Source organism: Harpia harpyja, chromosome 6 (genome assembly GCF_026419915.1).
Source record: "Harpia harpyja isolate bHarHar1 chromosome 6, bHarHar1 primary haplotype, whole genome shotgun sequence".
NCBI lineage: Eukaryota > Metazoa > Chordata > Aves > Accipitriformes > Accipitridae > Harpia > Harpia harpyja.
The window spans coordinates 44699958-44719271 of NC_068945.1; the positions used below are offsets into that span (position 1 = coordinate 44699958).

The following is a 19314-nucleotide window of genomic DNA, read 5'->3' on the forward strand; positions in this document are numbered from 1 at the left end:
TTCAGGTTCTCTAACAGAATAGTGAAGGCTGGAAAAGGCATGTACCAGTGCACTGAAGGCTATGTTATTCCAGGCAACTTCCACTGACAAGACTTCTGTGGAAAGATGGATGATAGTTATAACTGTCATCCTTGTCAAAACCCCTGCAAAGGGAAGCTGTGCCTATAGGATGAAGCATGCCTCTTGTCTGCGTTCTGCATTTTAAAATGCATCAACATAAGATGACATTTAAAGTAAAGGGATAGCCTTAATCGCTGTTATATTAGAACACCCCTCTGGAATCTGTACCACAAGGGAATGAATGCTGATGCAAAGTGCTGCCACATAACTTCAGGCTTCAAATCTGCTAGATATTCCTTTGGTCCCAGTACCATGTAAATATCAAGAAGGCTCCCTCCTATCTTATAGAAATGTAATTGCTACTCACTGTTGGAAAGACCAGTATATTGGGCATATCTTGGCAGCTCAGAGAAAATATTTGTCCCTTTTCATAAAAATGTACCAGACTGAGTACAAGACATAAGGATGGAGCAGCCAGCAGAATAACGTTTCAGTTTCATTTCTGCTCAACACTTACTCATTATCTTGCATGATGGTTACAAGTCTTCAGTTTGAAAATTAAAGGTTGGTACAGTGATAAAAACTAGACAAAGATAAAACCTCTTCACAAGTTTACACGAGTGTTTTATAGCTAAGACATGTTTTGCTTAAAACTGGCATTTATAGCTCATGGAGGCAGCGTGAAGATTTCGCCAGACAGCAAGTCCTCTATTGAAAGAACACACTGTCTGTTTACAATGTGGTACACTCAGCTATAGCTCTTTAAAACATGAGGAGCTTTTGGGGCAAAATCCCTTCAAATTCTCACATCCCCTCTCTCAAAATAGCCTATCTTAAGCCTGAAGTTCATACTTTATCCTCAAAACTTCCACTGACTTCAATGAGAACCTGTCTAAGCAAGAATTAACAAAAAATGAAGTCCTTAAATCAGGGGCTGCAGGATTTGGCTCTCAAATGTGGAGGGGGTGGGAGAAACCCAGATACAACCTTCCGGACAGACAAGCCTTCCCAGAAGAATTCTGTTTAAAAAAAAAAGGCAGTCACTTGAAATTAGACTGTTGGAATAATGAACAAAGATAAACACTACAGCAATTAGAAAACAGCTAGCTAATGGAAATCTTTGCTTTCTTCTGTTGAAAAAATGCAGCCTCCTTTTCTGACTCACCGTTATTTCCTGCTCATAGGTCCAAACACCACAGGCCAGTTCAACACAGAATATTACAAGCAAACTTCCAAAGTACTGCAGAAAACAGAATGGTCTTAATTATTTTTGATATTCAGGTTAACTTTGAAAAAAAAGACTTAACAATATTAAAGGACATCTCAAAACATTATTAACATTTCACATGATTTAAGACATGGAATCTGAAATACATTTCTGTAACCAAAATATGAAAGATTCATGCAGCAAACTTTCTAGAAGTTTACATCATGTGACATTTCTTACTAATGTAACACAACACATATGAACATTACATTGGGAAAATAAATTCATTTCCTTGTTGCCCAAGAGTACAGGGCTCTCATGACACATTATGCTAAAACAGTTGCAAAGAGGACAATCTTTTTTCCCTCATATACGTGGCGGGGGGGGGGGGGGGGGGAATCTTTTTCCAGTGCTATCCATTTAAGCAACACATCCAAATCATGCTAAGAGTGAAAAGGGGGAAGAAAAAAAGAAAAAGAATAAAAAAAGAGAAAATTGACAAGACAGAAGCAAATAAGGTTCTTGAAAGCTATCTTCTTATCAAAGTAATTTAGATATTTGAGGTCAGGCATAAATGTACCAATATTTATTGAGATGGATTGAAATATCTTTGTCTATTACAAGATCTAACCCTTTAACTATTTAAAAATAGAAAATACTTGTATAAACGAAGAAGCTGTACAGGTCTTGGTTAAGAAAAAACTGGTTGCTGCAATTAAAAAGAGTAGGACTATCTTCTGTATAGTGTCAACAAACCCTTTCTGAACTGCAGGATAAAGCTGCATGGAAATTAAGACTGCTTTAACTGGTGTTCTCTATTAAAAGTAACCCATTTATATTTTATTTAAAGCAGAAGTATAGTTCCATTCGTTGGTGACTCCAAACTTTCTTCCATGTCAAAGGACTGAGCTCCCCCTTGTTCTCAGTACACAAAACTTAAAGTTAGAGTCTTCATGGATTTTAATTTTATTTGGAAATCAAAGAAGCACCATCACAATATAAAATAGAATAGAATAAATACATAATCCATTAGTAGGATACATGCCAAAAGGCTTCTAACTTAGTCATTTCATTCTGGAATCTATTTAGGACAGGTATAAAAGACACAAAACACATACTGAGGGTAAGTAAAATTTTTTTTTCTATTAAAGGGTCAATAAGCCATATTATTTAAAATAGAGAATATAAATCCACAAGTGTTAGGATTTAGCAGTCAACTACACGGCACCTTTTTCATTCACCAAGTCTGGAACTGAGGAATTCACAGATACCTTAGCAGCTACTGAACACTGTCTTGCCTTAACTTCTACTTGCTGATCAAATCTAACTCCCCGAATTACATTTGTACATGCAAATAGCCAAATTAAAAAAGTGCATGTAAAAATATTCATGTGAATTTTCAAGAGAAACCTGTACTCATAACCTCCCCCTACAAAGGTCTGTTCAATAAAGATGGTGTTGAAAGAAGAGGTCCTGTTTTACTAGTTGTCACCATGTTACTTGCATCTTCATAGTCATTATAGCTGAACAACACATCGCATATCCTTACAGTTCAACATTGTAAGCACACACAGAGGTCCAGTATAGGCCTTCAATAACCAATACATTCATCCTCCAAAGGTCCAAAAGAGGAAAAAATGAGTTGTACCTTGTAAGAACAATGATGCTTTCGCTAAAAAATAAATTCATGAGCTTCTAGACAATGTATCCACTATCACTGTAGTGCCTGCAAGTTATGCAAAGGGTTCTTTAAAAAAACATGGAAATTTACTTTGCAAAGTATTCATTTCAAAAGGAGGAAAGAATGCCACAAGCTTTAGCTCTTTTAATTCATACAAAAAAAAAATGTTTAGGGACACTATGGCTAATACCGACATTTTTGAGAGGGAGAACAACATTTTGGTGAAAAGTGAATTTGATTTCCAGCTGTCAATTTCAGTGGTTTTATACTCTAATTGAATAACAAGGCTGGGACTGTCTGCTATCCCCAAATCTTATACAAACTCCCTGATCATGGTGAAAACAACACATCTGGGGGTGTATGTATGGCATTCTCTGGAAAACTCTAAATTTGCAGTTCCTTGTAACATTTCATTCATTCACCAACCTTAACATTTGAAACTTCCTCATTTTTGCCAGTGTATAGTTAAGAAAGTTTGTGGTAGCAGTTGGAGACAGAAGAGCCAAAACCAAGATTTTCTCCAGTTACTGAATATAGCCTGGGATAGAAAACTATTTAGCCCAATTCACTCATAAACCACTTCTGGGTCTGCCAGGAATTCAGCACTCCTGACTAGCTACACTTGGACACATCAGGGCACTGCAGAATCAAGCCTTCTGTCATTAGAAAGCACATCTTCTGTCCATAAGGCAAAAGACAAGAAAAGACCCAAAGAATTTACACATATGAAAGCACATGCTAGGAACTGAATAACTGCAGGCACACTAAACTTGCACACAGGAGCTTCAGTTTCACTTTGCTATGGAAGGGGAATATTATACCTCTCTCTAAATGCAATGGTTTGCAAAACAAATAATTCTTATGTAAGTTGTATGGGAAAAAAAACCCTCTAACCATTATTTAAATTTATTATCCCTAATTTCCATCTTCCAAATACAGAAATTATTACTGGCTTCAATGCTTACTCCTTGTCCCCAATTAAATTCCCACAGGAGTCTGAATGCTAAATGCATCTTCCTGCATTTACACACTCCTGCTTTTTGCCAGACGCAGGGACTTGGTTTTGAAGCAAGGCTTAATATTTCTTCCTATGGGCTGAGTGGCTACGTTTTGTCCAGGAGATTAACTCACTGAGGAGCACTATTGTACATTAAGCTCAAAACTGCGCCAGCAGGTCACTTATATTACCTTCTACAGCATGCCTCCCTCGGAGCACTCTTGGCCATTGCTGAGATAGTCTACTGTTTTTTCATTTCTCTTTTTTTTTTTTTTTTTTTTTTTTTGGCAGGGAGAGGTTAGGATAGGGGAAGGCACAGAAGCGAGTGAGTGGTTTTGCAAAGATATCTACAGGTTATCATAAAATAAAAAAAAACTACAAGCACTTAATGCAAAGCCACGATCACTTCAAGAACTAGAGACCTTTTACATGGCAAATACTACAGACTTAACATTTCTCTTTTGTAGGCAATTGCTAATCAGTATCATTCTCTCCCTAGTCAGTCTATGCAAAGTCATCAGAAAATTGAAGTGGTGCCTTCATCCTGCTAGAAACCTGGTGGAGTCAGTTTCACTGAAATGCACTAGCCATTTACTGCTCCTCACTAAGCCATGGACATGCACGTGGCCAAGATCCCAAACTTCAGCATCCCTGCAGTGTCAAATGGATGTTGCCAGTTAGCAAGAGCTGGTTGTCCTGCAACCTCTTCATTAAGCTTGCTCACCACCACTGGCCACAGGGGAGGAAGGCAAGCAGAAAGACAGGCAGCACCTCTGTAAAGCAGTAGCTTTCCAACAGCAGCATCTCCTCTAATACCTGGAATGTTGCACAAGCACCTGGATTTTTTTTCTGCAGCTATGTATGGGTATGTGTGTGTGGCTCCATTGTCAGAGTGCACAGCTGCAGTACTGACAGCCTGCGGAGGCTTACACAACTGTACTTTTCCAGCACATCAGTCCTGAAACAGAGCTGAAGGAACTGGGGACTCCAGAAGAATGCTGTTCCCTGTCCTTTCTTGTACAAGAGAGTAGACAGGAAAGAAGTGGGAAGAGAAACAAAGTCATTACTGTGAAAACCACTTTCAGAGAGATGAAGGGCCAAGGAAAGATATTAAAGATGCTCCCTATGTAATCACCAGATCCTGTTCTGCTGGAACACTCTTCCTGTGGTACAGGCGTAAAAATAACCACAGACGACATCCTCATCCTACCCTGAAACCTGCAACGCAGAAACCACACATCAACAGGACAGAAACCCACCACAATGAATACTACCTGCTAGTGCAGAGACACTACCAGATCATACTCAGCTACTACAGCTTCTAACAGCCTCCAGAAAGGTCTTGTTCTTGTGCAAGTCAGATAACTGTAAGTCCACTTCTACAGGGAATTCATATATAAGACAGAAAGGACACTGGGACATATTGAATGGAAATCCAATCATGATAAAATTCAACCACAGAAGGGAGGTAACCATCAAGTAAATAATCAAAGACAGGGAAAAAAGAAACCAAAAATGGGGACTAGCATTGAAGTAATAGGTTTTGTGCCAATTCAGATGGCCATTCAGATAGCTATCTGCATAAAGACTATCAAAACCTGATAAAGCACTAGAAAGGTACGTGGTATTTTCAAATATGCATTAAAAAAAATCAAAACAATTCAAAACTATTTTTAGAAAGATCTGTATGGACTGTCTAAATAGGATCAAAAGTTTTAGTCTGAATAAGATTTCTGCACACTACGGTGGCATCCCATAAGAGGGTACAAGCTCTGTATATGCCAGTGCTCCACACATGGAGCACATACACTCTGGCATATGCCCAAAATGTCTTCCTATCTCTCCATCTAAGGCTAAAAACTGAACTACAAAATTAATTTTTCCTAATTAAATTATGAAGTTTTTTGCTATTCTCTTTGTTCTACCAAACTAAGCAAATGACCACCACCACTCAATACATTACAGGAACACATTTCTTTCTTGATCATCTCAACCATTTAGATACAAACACAAACAAAAATAGCAAGTGCAAGCACAAAACCACTATTACTGAATCTAAGATACTCTGCATTTATTTAAAAGGTGTTTGTTTCAACAACTCCATTCTGTTCGGAGTAATGGTGAAGAGCACACACATGACATGCCTCTCTCCATAAAATCTCTCCCTCATGGCTTTCTATCTTGAAGAGTACAGGATTTTTTTGTTGCAATCGTGGGCAACTGCAGGGAAGAATATAAAGCATGAAGCACAATGTGTTATGTTTTTTGCAGAGATGCAATACAAAACTCTTACTGTAGTTCTAGAGACTTTTTGTTTGTCTTGAATATGCCACACGATTCCTGCAATTAATCACTTAATATGTCTATGCTTTTCAGGCAACAGATGAAAAGAACTGGTGAAAAATAACCTTCTATTTTTGTTACTAACATGGCAACAGGAGGATGGAAAAACTGGGACTTCAGAAAACACAGTACATGGAGGGATTTTGTAAAAATTTTGCTCCTCTTCCCACCCCAGTCCCCATTTTAAGCGCCCTTCTCCAAAGTAATTCCAAGAACACAGAATTTTTCAGAGATTTTTTGACAGTGGAAATACTAAATTCTAATTACATTTAGCAAAGCAAAACTAGAGTTGAAACTCTAGGGTCCTGCAGTAGTCTCCTTCAGTGCAATAGCCAGGGCAATGTGAATACCCAGTGCCCTATTATCAGCCACCGTGATAATCCCACTGGCACAGATACAAAAACCACATGACTGTCCTCTGAGGATGCCCTTCCAAACTCGGGTGTAAAGCATTATGCCAGAAATGAAGCTAAGAGCAGGAGCCCTCATAGAAATTTGATGACTTAGGGTACTTGGTGACCAACAAGTCACTATGGCCCTCTGGTGCCAAGCAGCCCAGGCAGGTAAGGGTAACCACACTACAAAGCTGTGCATACCCAAGTATGTTCCTGAAGTGATACCATATGGGGTTTTTTTCCGCTCTGCCAGAGCTGGGTTTGGTAATTTTTTGCCAATGACCTATGGAATGCCTCATCAGCATTCAGCTACTATAACCTGTAAAATCAGTGGGCTGTTAGCCCACACACAAGGAGAATCGAAGACCTGAACACATTCCCAGTCATGCTCTCTTGATCCTGCTCATACCAAACATGGTATGATCATTTTGTTTGCAGGCTGAAAGTGTGATTTGGAAGCAAGAGTCTAGGCAATCCACGAAAACATGAACTGAGACAGGGTTCTGCAGCAACCCAAATTTCATCAGAAGTAGAAAGGCACAAGAGCAGCTTAATTCATCTTTTTTCTCCCTCAAACCTTTCAGTTTGCATGTTGCATGATGCTCCTGTTACTGGGATTAGGACCCTATTTCATCTCTTCTGACAGCTTCCTAGTTAACTACTGTCATCCTAGAAGACTTCACAGTCTACTGAATTCATCCCTAGAGAACAAATATATCCCATAACACAACATACTCAAAATACTGACTTCTTAAGCCCACTTCCAGACAATGAGAAAGCAAGACAGCATTCTGTATATGAAAGCAAACGGCAATGGTAGGCAGGAGCTAATGACTGGAGTCAGAAGTTGCAACATGGTGAAGGAAAGTGAGAGCTTGGGGAGGCGTTGCAGCTTTTGGAGAATCTGGTCTACAAGACTGCAGAAATCCTTCCATTTTTGAGCAAATGTGCCTGTCTTTGAAGGATCAGTGTATTTATTAATGAATCATCATTCGCATGCTGGGTATTTCATTTAATAAACACCTTTTTTCAAGCTGTACCACTCTCTTCCCAAGCATTTTTCTTTTCTGACAGAAGATATAAAACTTTTTTTTTTTTTCCCCCCTCAGACGCAAGAAAAACCACAACCCTTATGTCAGAGCAAATGAAGAATAGCTGATCAGCAAGTCCAGCCTCCTCAGACTTGCTGTCTGGTGCTCACACCAGTTTCTTGGGCAACATGGTCCATATGGCAAGAGAGGCAAGGAAAGCTCTAGGAGGGAAGGGCAGGGGCTGAAGGAGATTCCAAGGGTAAGGCAGCTGCAGAATGAAACCTTACAGGAATCTCTAAAAGCCTGGAGTATATGGTATGTAAAACAAATGCCAGAAGATTTTAAGAGGGTTATGCATAGCATTTCCCAATGGCTAACAGCCTGAGAGCGTCAGCCCTGTTCTTCTGAGACACAAGCCATCCAGACATCTGTCTGCACCCTGAGAAACATCAGATGACCACCACCGCTGGATCACCAACGGGAACAAGACTCTTTCTGTGCAAAACCTAACAGGAAGTCCTTCCTCCCTCAGTAAGTTACAAGCTATGGTTCCCTTTATTTTTGTTACAGTTTACAAACTAACAAGGTTATTTTAATGATTAATCCAGCTCTACTTTTTAAAAATGGAGCAAACACTCATTAAATAGAGTCAGACAAGCTGCATGGAAAACTGAAATCCTCTGTTTATCCACTCCGGCAGCACAAACTTTCCCCTGCCCCCCCTTCCTCCCTCCCTCTCCAGCTCCCTCAGCCCTGCCCTGAAGGGATTAACAGTTCATTTGTCATTCCAATTTAAAATTTGGTTTACTTGCTTGACAACACAGAAATTTGTGAGACACAGTCACAAGTCAACAAGGAAATGGGCTGAAACCACCAACTTACATTAGCTACTGAATGCCATCCAGTTCTTTAAAATAAATACATTCCACAGCAAAATGATCAAATATATCTACAATTTTAGATTTGTTTTCCCAGATCACAAAATTTTATCAAAACGTCTTGAAGCCTGGGGCTTTTGCAAAGTCCAAGTTTTATATAAAAGCCACCACTTTTTCCAAAACCTTTATAACTACTTTTCCTAATAAAAAAAAAAAAAAAATTGATGGCAATGAACATTTTATTCTTCTAAGTTATGTGTCCAAGTTCTTTTGATTGACCCCTTTGCTTTTTTAAAAACTAAACAAAATTTTTTATGTATAATTTTTTTTATGTATAATTAGAACTTTATTCACAGCCTCGATTCTTCTGTAAGATATTAATGACCTGTTTTAAATTTTTACTTTAATGGTTAATCTTTGCTTACAGAAGGAAACAGGTATTACTTTGGAAATAAGCAAATGCACACTTCAGACAATTATTAGGATTTATTTGCTCAAGGCTCAATTATCGCAAGTCAATGAACTCCAAGGAATAAGGGTCATTGCAAGGTCATGGTAAAGTACTGAACAGGACATAGGTAAAGATAGCCATTACACCATAATTTCCTCATGGCTCACAATTTTCCCTTCCCCCTTCTTCTCCCCTTATTTCATAGGATTTATACTAAAACTAAAGTTTCCTGTTCCACATAGATTTTTGAAACAGCTCCCTTCATCTCTCTACCCCCTCTTTATTTTCTACCAAGGAAATTAAACACCATAAAAATGCTTCTTTAGTCAAGAAAATCCTTTTTCCTTGTAAAATAGACCAATTCGGGGCTGATACACACAATAACTCTGCCTCAGCATTCCCCAAAATACTTCAAACAATTCACCATTTTGAGTGAAGGAGTGCTCTTAGATATAAAACCCATACCACAGCCCCTGTGCACAGAGCAAAGTGTCTCTGTGGTTAATTAGTCAAAAGGGCAAGATTAGGCAAGAAAAACAGATTCATTTACCTGACAGGACATCCACTCTATACTCAGTTTGTCACAACAAGAACACAGTTGAACCACAGTGTCAAGGCATGCCCCACCGGTGAGTCTGGGCTGCGTTTCAGAAAAGACATGGAGGTTTGGCTGGGCTTTGTGGATCTGTTCACTCATTTACTCCTTCCTTGCTGTCAGGGACTCTCCCATTCCCTATTCCTTTCAGCAGAGGAAAAAAAGCTGGGCAAACAAGCAATGAGAAAACAGGAGCTGGGAAGGACGGAGGGAAAAAAAGCACTATGGCAGCAAGACCACGTATTGTATCAGCAGCTTCCCATCTTCTTTTCTCAGTGAAGATGCAGCATCCCTTATTCCCATCCTGGTATCAATCCCAGCTCTCTAGCCTCAACAACCCCAGTCCCTTGAACCTTCTGTCATACCAGTCCCTGTCTTTTCAATAGCTTCCTGGTACCCACTTCTATCATTCCACTTCACCAACCCTTCTATTACTATCTTCCCCCCTCTGTCCACCAGGGAGTACCACTCCAGAGCCCTTTTCAGCTCTGGTACCATTTCGGTCTCTTCTATTGCTGTAGGTATCAATGACTTTCGAGAACTTGGAGGGAGAAAGCAATATTAACAGCGTAACAAGTGGGAATGGGGGAAAACAGGAACAAGGAAGACAAAAGGAACAAGTCTTGCTCCAAAAGTTTTGGATCATGAGGCCAGACGTGGTGACACCTAGTAAAACGAATACTCAGGACACACATCCCCAAGAACAAGCAAAGTAGCCACCCCCATCAGGTGAGCCTAAAAGTATATCGTGCAGTGAAAAGTGTGTCACAGAATTCCAGGCAGCATGTTTCATGCTGAAAACATACTGGAACCATAAAATGACTACTGTCAACAGGTATTTACCTTTTAATTTAGCACTGTACCTTCTTCCATAAGGATGAGCAAGTGGCTCTTCGCTATTGCAGAAGTACACAAAAAAAAAATTTTCAATTGACAGCATCATAACTGTACTGTCCAACCTTGCTGTCATAAGTCAAAGGCATTTCCCTGAATAGCCCTCAAGAGGCTGGACAGTTCTTGTTACTTTGAGCTGCTGGACAACTGCACCAAATAGCACCGCGCTGCCTCTGCTCTGTTACAACACGGCTGTGCATTCAGCTGGGCTCAAGGAAGCAGATCATCACTGTGAGCACAGCAAATATTTGGATTTAAGCCAAGCATTTGCAAGAAGACCTGGACACTCCCACCAGCTCAATTCCTGTCATGCTCCTCCACCCCAACCCTCTTCCCTCCATGCTGCTCAAATACGCAGCTGCTTTTGCTTGCAGTTCATTCAGCAGGCAGCACCCTTCATCTAAATGCCTCCCAATAACCCGTTAATGCTGGGCAACTTGCACCTCTCGTCTCCAAGTTCCCTCTCCTAGTTAAGAAAATTAGGCACTGTTTCAAAGTACTTCCCTTTGAAAAATTCTTTTAAGTACATACGCAGCGCTGTACATCTACATTGGAGAACACAAGGTCAACAAAACACACCTCATGCTCAGACAGACAGAGAGATTGGCACTGGAGCCCAGAACCAATATAGTCCACTCCACCGCGCTGGGAGCCCTGCAGAGTGCATCAGCTCCTGCAAAGCCCAGCTTTGCTCTGTGGTGACACTGTGGTATCACAAACACCGATCTCAAGATACAACCATTTGAACCTTAAAAATCCTGATCTGAAGAGGAAAGAAGCTTACCCTCTACCCCCTTTCAAGGCAAAAAGATGTCTAATAATGATTAGTACCAGCATCTCCCCAAGCAGTTCATCTTTGAATTGAAAGTTAAAAATAGGGAAAGAAAAAAAAAAAAAAGCTCTATTTATTTTCTTGAGAAAGTTGCTTATATCTGAAACTACTGGGATATAATAAAAATTGGTGAACTTTAAGCATACTTTCTCTTACAAGTGGAACATCAAACAAGCAGCACTTCAAAATGCAAGCTAAATGTCCAGCCCCTTACTTACCTACTGACTATCTGAACTTGACTTTTAGCACAGTACTGGCTTCTCATCAAACTTATACTACAGTATTAAAAACCCACTTAAACCAGTCTTTCAACAAGGCAGGCCAAGCTGTCTTCTGAATCTTTGTTCTCCTCCTGCTCACATCACATTCATAAATAAACTGCTGATAAAAGGCACAAAATAGGAAAATTAACTCAGTCTCTGTCCTGTCTAATTCTAAACTGCACAGGTTTACACCAATTATGTTTGTCAGTTATTGCTTCCCTCTCAATGCTTGGTAGTTAAATAATGAAGAAATACTTCTGGTTGGTAAATAACAATGCCAGTGCCAAATGTTAGTACAGGGTACTGAAGCAGCTGTGACTGTGGTAAGAGTCCACATGGGTCAGAACAAATATCATTTATTCTAACAGAACAAATAACCTATATTATGCATTATTGCAGAAGTACATGCTGCCACAAAAAAAACCACAGAAAAATTAATGATCACAAAAATCTCGTACTAATTGATGCCAACTGTAGCCACAAGTACTGCAGAATAGTTGGTGCTGTGGTACTGTAGAGCAGTTAACATTTCACACAGAGTAACAGTGCCTTCTAGAAAGACATTAGCAGTTATTGATATCTTGCAACACAGCAGATGTCCAAAATCAATCGCCTCCTACCACCTCTGCATCCACCTGGATGGAAATGGGCATATGGGTATAGAACAATTTGCCCCAAGTGGTGACACAGTCAGTGGTTCCCTGTCATTCTTCAGATGGACTTCACCACTTTCACCAACACTGCATTTAGCCAGCTGAGAACTACTGACATGGAACAGCCACATTCATGTTAGGTTTGTCACATGTGTCCAGTTTACCTTTTCAACCAAAACATAGTATAATTTCATTTTTTCTCTTTATGAAATATTTGCCTGCTTTTAAAGAAAAGATCAGTTTAGTTTAATGATGGTTAGTCTGGTTGTCTTTCAGCTCAATTAACAGACAATTTAGTCTGCCAAGTTCCAATTTATAACCAGGTTCTGCCACAACTGAATTAACAAGCTGTTTGACCACACACCAACAGGGTCTAACAACGTTTAGCTCTGAGGAATATTTATTTCTCTGCCAACTTTATGATAAAAATCAGTAAAAGGATTTGCCCTATTGACCATCAAATGTTTCTAACAGTTTTTCCCTTTGTTAAAACATATGCAGACAAATTTGAATCCTGTGCTGTTTGAATGCTGTAATTAAAGAAACTCATAGTTACAAATGCCAGAAATTTGCAATGAAAACTCCAGCCAGGAAAATATTTTTCCAGTGGGATTTTCATGAAGCTCTTCTTGTCAAGCAAGAGTTTACTCTTGCTTTAATGAAACAAGAACTTCAAAAAAATTCACACATCCTTAAGGTTATTATTCTTAAAGAACATATGCATGGGGGGTGGGGGTGGTTTTTTTTTTTTAGTTAGGCTATGTGCACAACAGACTTCAAAAACAATCCAAAACGTACAGAGCCTCAGAAGAGAAGAGGCAAACGATGGTTCTGGATTTAAAAAAAATAATTTAAAGAATCTGGTTTGAAAAACTGTAACAAGCATCATAAAACCCGGACCCTAGTTTCTCATCCTTTGACTTTTTATACATTCAAGTCAGTGACTTGGAAGAGTCCAGATTTTCCAGTTTAGGCTGGCATCACAGTCATTTCTACATTGAGGACGTTGGTCATTCAGAACACACAACAAAATTATATTATAAACACTTAAGGGACACATGGGTTCTTTATACCAACTAGCCTTCAGGACTATGCATTCCTGAAGCAATTAAAATTAAATGATCATAGCTTTAAAATGCTGATTCTACAAATAATCCAGAGCATGCACCTCAGAAGACTGAGGTGTTATTTTTTCTTACTACTAAGCTGAGTAAACATTAGTTCAATTTATATTTATGCCCCATGTGAAGATGGGAAGGTTTCAAGCATTTAATTGCTAAGATAAAATTTCAAAACAAATTAAAATAATTATGTATTCAGATGTATTAGAAATATCTAAAACCATAATATATATATTTTGTGGTCCTTATGCTTTATTAGATTTTCCAAAAATCCAATTCAATTAACGACATTAGCACTAGCAATTAGCATGCTGCCAGGAACGTCAAGATTTGTGTCCAAATATCTCTGCATGCCGTCATTATGGCTGTTCATGTACTTCAAAAAGAAGATTAAAAGCACAATTGAAGAGATTGTTAATGTTTTACATGAAGGTTCTTTTCTTTTAGTTCATCTGGTGGTAAAAAAGCTCATTTTGTTGATCCATCACTTTTCTGATTAGTCTGATGAATGAAGCATTGACTTAACGTCTGCATACTTCTGTGCTATAACACGACTGCATTCATTTAACAATTAATCAAAGACAATGACATACTTAGGAAGATATCATTTAGTTTTGCTTATCAGTTTGCTAGCAAGAGCAAATTCTCAGGCTCCTGAAAATGAAATATTGCAACATAAAATGATAGAAATGTCTTGTTTTGATTTAGTATAATTTGACTGCCTAAACACACTTTAAATAATTTATTTCCAGATGGCATTAAAAGCTACAAATGATTTCTTCTTTTCATTGGCAGTTTATTTAAACTGAGGGCCAAAACCAGTTTGAACTTCATTTTCTTTTTAATTAGTTAGGATTATTTTTCAAGGCTTAGACCAAAAAACAATAACTTTTTTTCCAGATACTATGTAGCATTGATCTACATCACATAGTTGCTTTTGCCTTTTAATTGATTTTAATTCACATTAAAAACTATCATGACTATAAAATAAAAAACACTTTATGAAAATAATCTTATAACCTTACCATAAAAACTAAGGGTTTATAAGTTTTCCATCTTTTAATACTTTCACTATTTATATAAAACAAAAATATGTACAAAGCCCTTTTAAGGTACGTAAGAAAGATTACTAGATAAATAATTGCATGGTATGAAATTACATTAATCCATTATTTTTATGCAAGTGCTTATAACTAAGTACTATCTGCCTTAGAACTTCTTCCCATTGACTTTAACATTGCAAGGTTAAGATCCAGAGGTAAAAAATGCATGACTATTATATTACTATAAAGTATTCAGATTTAAGTGAGAATTCTTCCTAACTATATAGCTTTGAAACAATAATCTTTATACTGTTGGCTTAACAAATATCCAAAAGGAGAAACAGCATTTGCCCTTCTTGCAATTGAGGAACACTTCTGCTGCAGACCTTCAGCTGGAAGTCTCAAATAAAGCTTACTCCAACCCTCTCAAATAAAAAAGACATTTTAATACAAAACCCCAGTACAGTTTCCCAACTGTTTTAGCAGTAGTTAGAATATTTCCTATTAAACAAAGCAAAGGTTGCATAAATGTCAGCCAACTTCTCACTATTTTTTTTGTCGTTTTGTGCAAGATTTGTGAGGTCCAGCTATCGTGTACTTAAGCCTGCAAAGATCCACATGAAAAATGCAACCATATACACTTTGCGAGAACCCAACACAGACTGCAGTGAAAAAACAGCAGGAGCCCAACTCTACTTGTGTAAGACTCCTGGATATTCTCAAGATCTGAAAGATTTTACCTGTCCACTTCCTCCTACTCCAACTACGGTAGCCAAGTCTGACACAGCTCTTTCACACCCACTGCTCCCGCCCTCTAGGGCTTACAGACTGCCTGGAATCCTGCTTATCCTCATGTTAAAAGACAAAGCCCAACTCTGCAAAGGGCTACCAGCTAAACTTCTAACAACATACAGGTATGACACTCCTTGATCTCAGTGTTGCCAATGGTCTAAATATTTTTAAACTCCAAACCTTTAGCATTTGTGCAAGTTTTATGGGCTTTTTGGTTTGGGGTTTGGTTTTTCTTGTGGCTTTGTTTATTTTTCATTTGGTGTTTTTTTTTTTTTATTGTCCTCAACTCACTGACTTCCAGACGAAGAAAGATACATTTGGGTCCCTTGACAGTCGAAGCCTCATCACAGTTAAATTGTACACAGAGTCTTGTGCAGGAGAGACTATTGCTTTTCAGCTGCTGTTGGCTCAGTTATGTAGCCTCCGAACAAAGGAAAAAGCTGGGTACTTGGAATTTATTTTTGAACTTGCTCACAACCAAATGCAACTGCAAAATTCCACATCCACGTAAGAGAAGGCAAAGCTTCTGAATACACTCAGAATTAACCTTCACCAGCTACAAATGCTGTTACTTTACACACACAATCAACTCTGGGAATAAAGCAAAGTCTAGGCTATTTAGCTATCGCACAGCCAGGAGTCAAAAGGGTAGCATAAGGGTTTGTTTCAGAGCACTCAGACTCACGTTCCCGTAATTATTAGTACTTAAGAGTTTGAGTTATTTTTCCCTTCAGCAACTCCTCTACTAAATGAAGTGGATTTTTGCAAATGAGACACTGCTTGTCTTTCAGTCACAGCATAATGCAGTCTAGGCAATAAATTCTTTCCTACTGTGTGCTTTGCAATTACAATTCCTCACCGATATCATAATTCAACACAGTAATAAAAAATAATCAGTATTTATCTAGTGCCTGTGGATTAAAACTTTTCTTACACTGTTGAAGCAAAGCAGAAGTTAGCTGGTTTTAGAGGTTATGAAACATACCCAGACAAGGAGCAATAGATTTCTTTTCACTGTTCCACAGTAGCCCAGCATTCCAACTATGATGAGGAAACAGCAGACTGCAATCATGACCGGGTGGACCACAGGAAAGTAAGTCAAAATGACAGCCTCTTCCACCCTAAAACCAATCAGAACCATAATCAAAAAAGCATAATCACACAAAAATGATACAGAAGAAAAACTAATATAGCCATTAAAACAAAAACGGTGGATTAGCAGATGCATTCTTTCCAGCACCTTACATATTTCACAGAAATATCTTCTACGTGGTTTTATTCAGGTACCAGAAAGTAACGCATCATACAAAATCTCTTTGGAGTGAAGGCGATCTTCCTATCCTGCACTTGCACAGTTTGTAGCACAATGAGGCCTTGTTCCATCACTAGGGCTCATAAGCACCGCTGTCATAAAACTAACAGCATTCCTAAATCTCTGGACTGAATAAAGTATTCAAAACTAAACAGTAATATAATATGGTTACATGTTGGCAAAGGGCCAAAAATTGATCCCTGTCAGAAGAGAAAGGCACAGGAATAAAACAAGACTGAATTCATATCTTTCCCCCTTCTCTAATTTCAACTGATGCCAGAAATGGTGGTAAAAATACACCTTTCAACAAAACAATAATTAGCCCAACTGAAGGCTTCTTAATTCTAGAAATCCTCATTAGGAAACTTGCCATACAGAATGAACGACATATACCACAATCAATCACCCACACAGATTAATAGGTTTAAGGAAAGCTTTACCTTGTTTCTGCAGTTAAAGTGAGAACATTATTCAGGTAGTCTCTCATCCAAGCCGAAACACCTAATATGCTGATGGACATCAACTAAAAAGAAAAGATTAATTTACTTATCATACGTTTAAAAAAAACTGCAAGATCATTCATAATTTAAGTAGAGGATCAATCATCAGTAGCATCTTTCGTGCATTCATTTATCCAAAGAGCATACTGTCCCCAAAATTGTACTTCTATATGCTTAGAGCTGGTTTGTTGCCCAAGTATTTAGGGAGCCATGACAATAATCTTCTCTTCCAGTATGCATAATAAATGCCTGGAATACCTTCTCTTCCACCTGGTGGTGCCACTGCCAGCTCAAGTCCCACCACTGCACAACATACCACAGAAACAACAGGAAGGGTTAATGCTGCTAAAACCAGCGACTCTCTCAGGGCTCAGAGGTGATACCCACCAGTCTGTATGAAACCATGAAGCCACACTCAGGTACACAGCCAGTGAAGAATAATCTGAAGCCCCATACAGGATGTAACATTACTGATACACTGACACAGAGGAGAGGACATTTATCTTGGGGTTAAATTTAGAAGAATCTCTCACTCATTCAGATGAAGTCACACCACGAACACTATACCTCAGTTTCCTGAACCGTAAAATGACAATAAAACTCACTGTACTTCAATTATAAACCCCAGATCATCAAAGCGTTTGGGTGCCTAACCTGCCAGGCACTTGGGAGGCACAAAGCCACTACACTTTCACCAGGACTGCTCCTACAGCAAATAAATCCCTGAGACTGAACCCACCTAGAATTGCCACCACCTCAACAGACCCAGATTTCTTGTCACCTGATGCCATTGTGCACTGCGGGACACCTGAGACCTACCAGCAGAAGCTCTGGCCTCCGATTTTCTTGAGAAGCCAAACCTGAACAAGGAGGTCAGAACACACCTGGCACACCATGACAGCACCAGCTCTTCTGCCACTGCAGCAGAGGTACCACTAGAGGAGAAAACACTCTTCACGGCACTTGTTCATGTATTTTGCACCAGGCTACGTAAGTCAGTATGCCCTTCCTCCTGGAGGAGGGCTCACGTAGCCGCGGCAGTCATCCCCTTTGTGCGTGCTCTTGGGCCCCAAGAGCACCACATCTCCTCCTACACGCACAGGACAGACGGAGCACTGCTCCCCAAACAGAAGGTGTGAGATGCAGCTATAAACTCCTTCAAGGAGAGGAGGGAACAGCTAGCTTTCTACAAAATGGAGCAAAGTTGAGGTTACGAATGCCACTGCTTATTTCTCAAACCATTTCAGGGAATTCAGCCGGTTTACTACACCCAAAGGAGAATTTAGGAATATGAGTCTCACATGGCCACCTAAGCCTGAACCACCGCTCAAGGGCTGAACCTGACAGGACTTCAGAAGCACCGCTGTCTAGCTGAGGGTCAGGGACCTAAGCATGCTGGCTCTCCTGAATACTACTGTTTTCATGCATTGTATAGGTGTATGCCAGGAAACCTCAGCATTATACCAACGGCTTCTTAAATCAGTGGGAATTGCTAATCTCCCCTGTTGCCTTCAAAAGCTAGCTTCCCACATGCCCTCACATTTCCCTAAAGTTGTTGTGAATAACAAATTAATTGGTTCAAACCTAACACATAAGAAAAGTCACTCCATGTCCTTATCGGCTCCTTTGCCTGCAGCACACCCACAGCAGGCTACTTCTGCCTTTAAAATTTCATGAGAAGTCCCAGTGGCTACCCCACGGCTTCCTCCTGCTTCTCAAAACTGATGCACAAACTACAGGCACTGCTGAGAGCCCTGGGTGCTTGGCATGCTGCAAGCACAGTCCTGAAAGCTTGTGCATGCTACAAGTCTACTACATACACGTGTGTCCTTTATGCTCTGTGGGATCTATTTTGCCTGGTGGAACAGTAGGAGTAAAGAGCGTTTTCTGTTATTTGCAGGAAGCTGCAGGAGCAAGGAAAAGGTGATGACTAGAATCTCCTCCTAGATAAACTCCTCAACAATGGCTACCTCCTTGGAAGAAAGCATCAGGCAAATATACCACACAAGCAATAAAAAACGTGTTTCTAATACAAAGAGAGGTAAAGAGGACTACAGGCAAACAGCTTACCTTCTTATGGTCAAAAAGCAAGAGAAAACATTTTTAACCCTCCACATCTCCCTGCAAGGACTGCTGATAAACACAGAGAAAATATTAGCTTGCACTTCCACTCTGTTTATAGTAAAATACTTCAGATAAATTTGGTTACTTTGCTTTACAACAGTGGTGCTCAGAAGTGAGAAGTCCATCAAAACCACATGCCTCA

General features: G+C 39.3%; 1 protein-coding gene across 6 annotated transcripts in view; it reads right to left on the reverse strand.

The window, feature by feature from the left end:
• TSPAN12 (tetraspanin 12) overlaps window positions 1-19314 on the reverse strand; it is a 45224-nt gene that overhangs the window by 13690 nt on the left and 12220 nt on the right. For all 6 annotated transcript variants that reach the window (XM_052789284.1, XM_052789280.1, XM_052789281.1 and 3 more), the window contains 3 exons: window positions 16989-17071; window positions 16222-16357; window positions 1226-1300 (listed from right to left, as the gene is read on the reverse strand). In XM_052789284.1, coding sequence (XP_052645244.1) covers window positions 1226-1300; window positions 16222-16357; window positions 16989-17071 — 294 coding nt within the window. The remainder of the gene's footprint in view (window positions 1-1225; window positions 1301-16221; window positions 16358-16988; window positions 17072-19314) is intronic.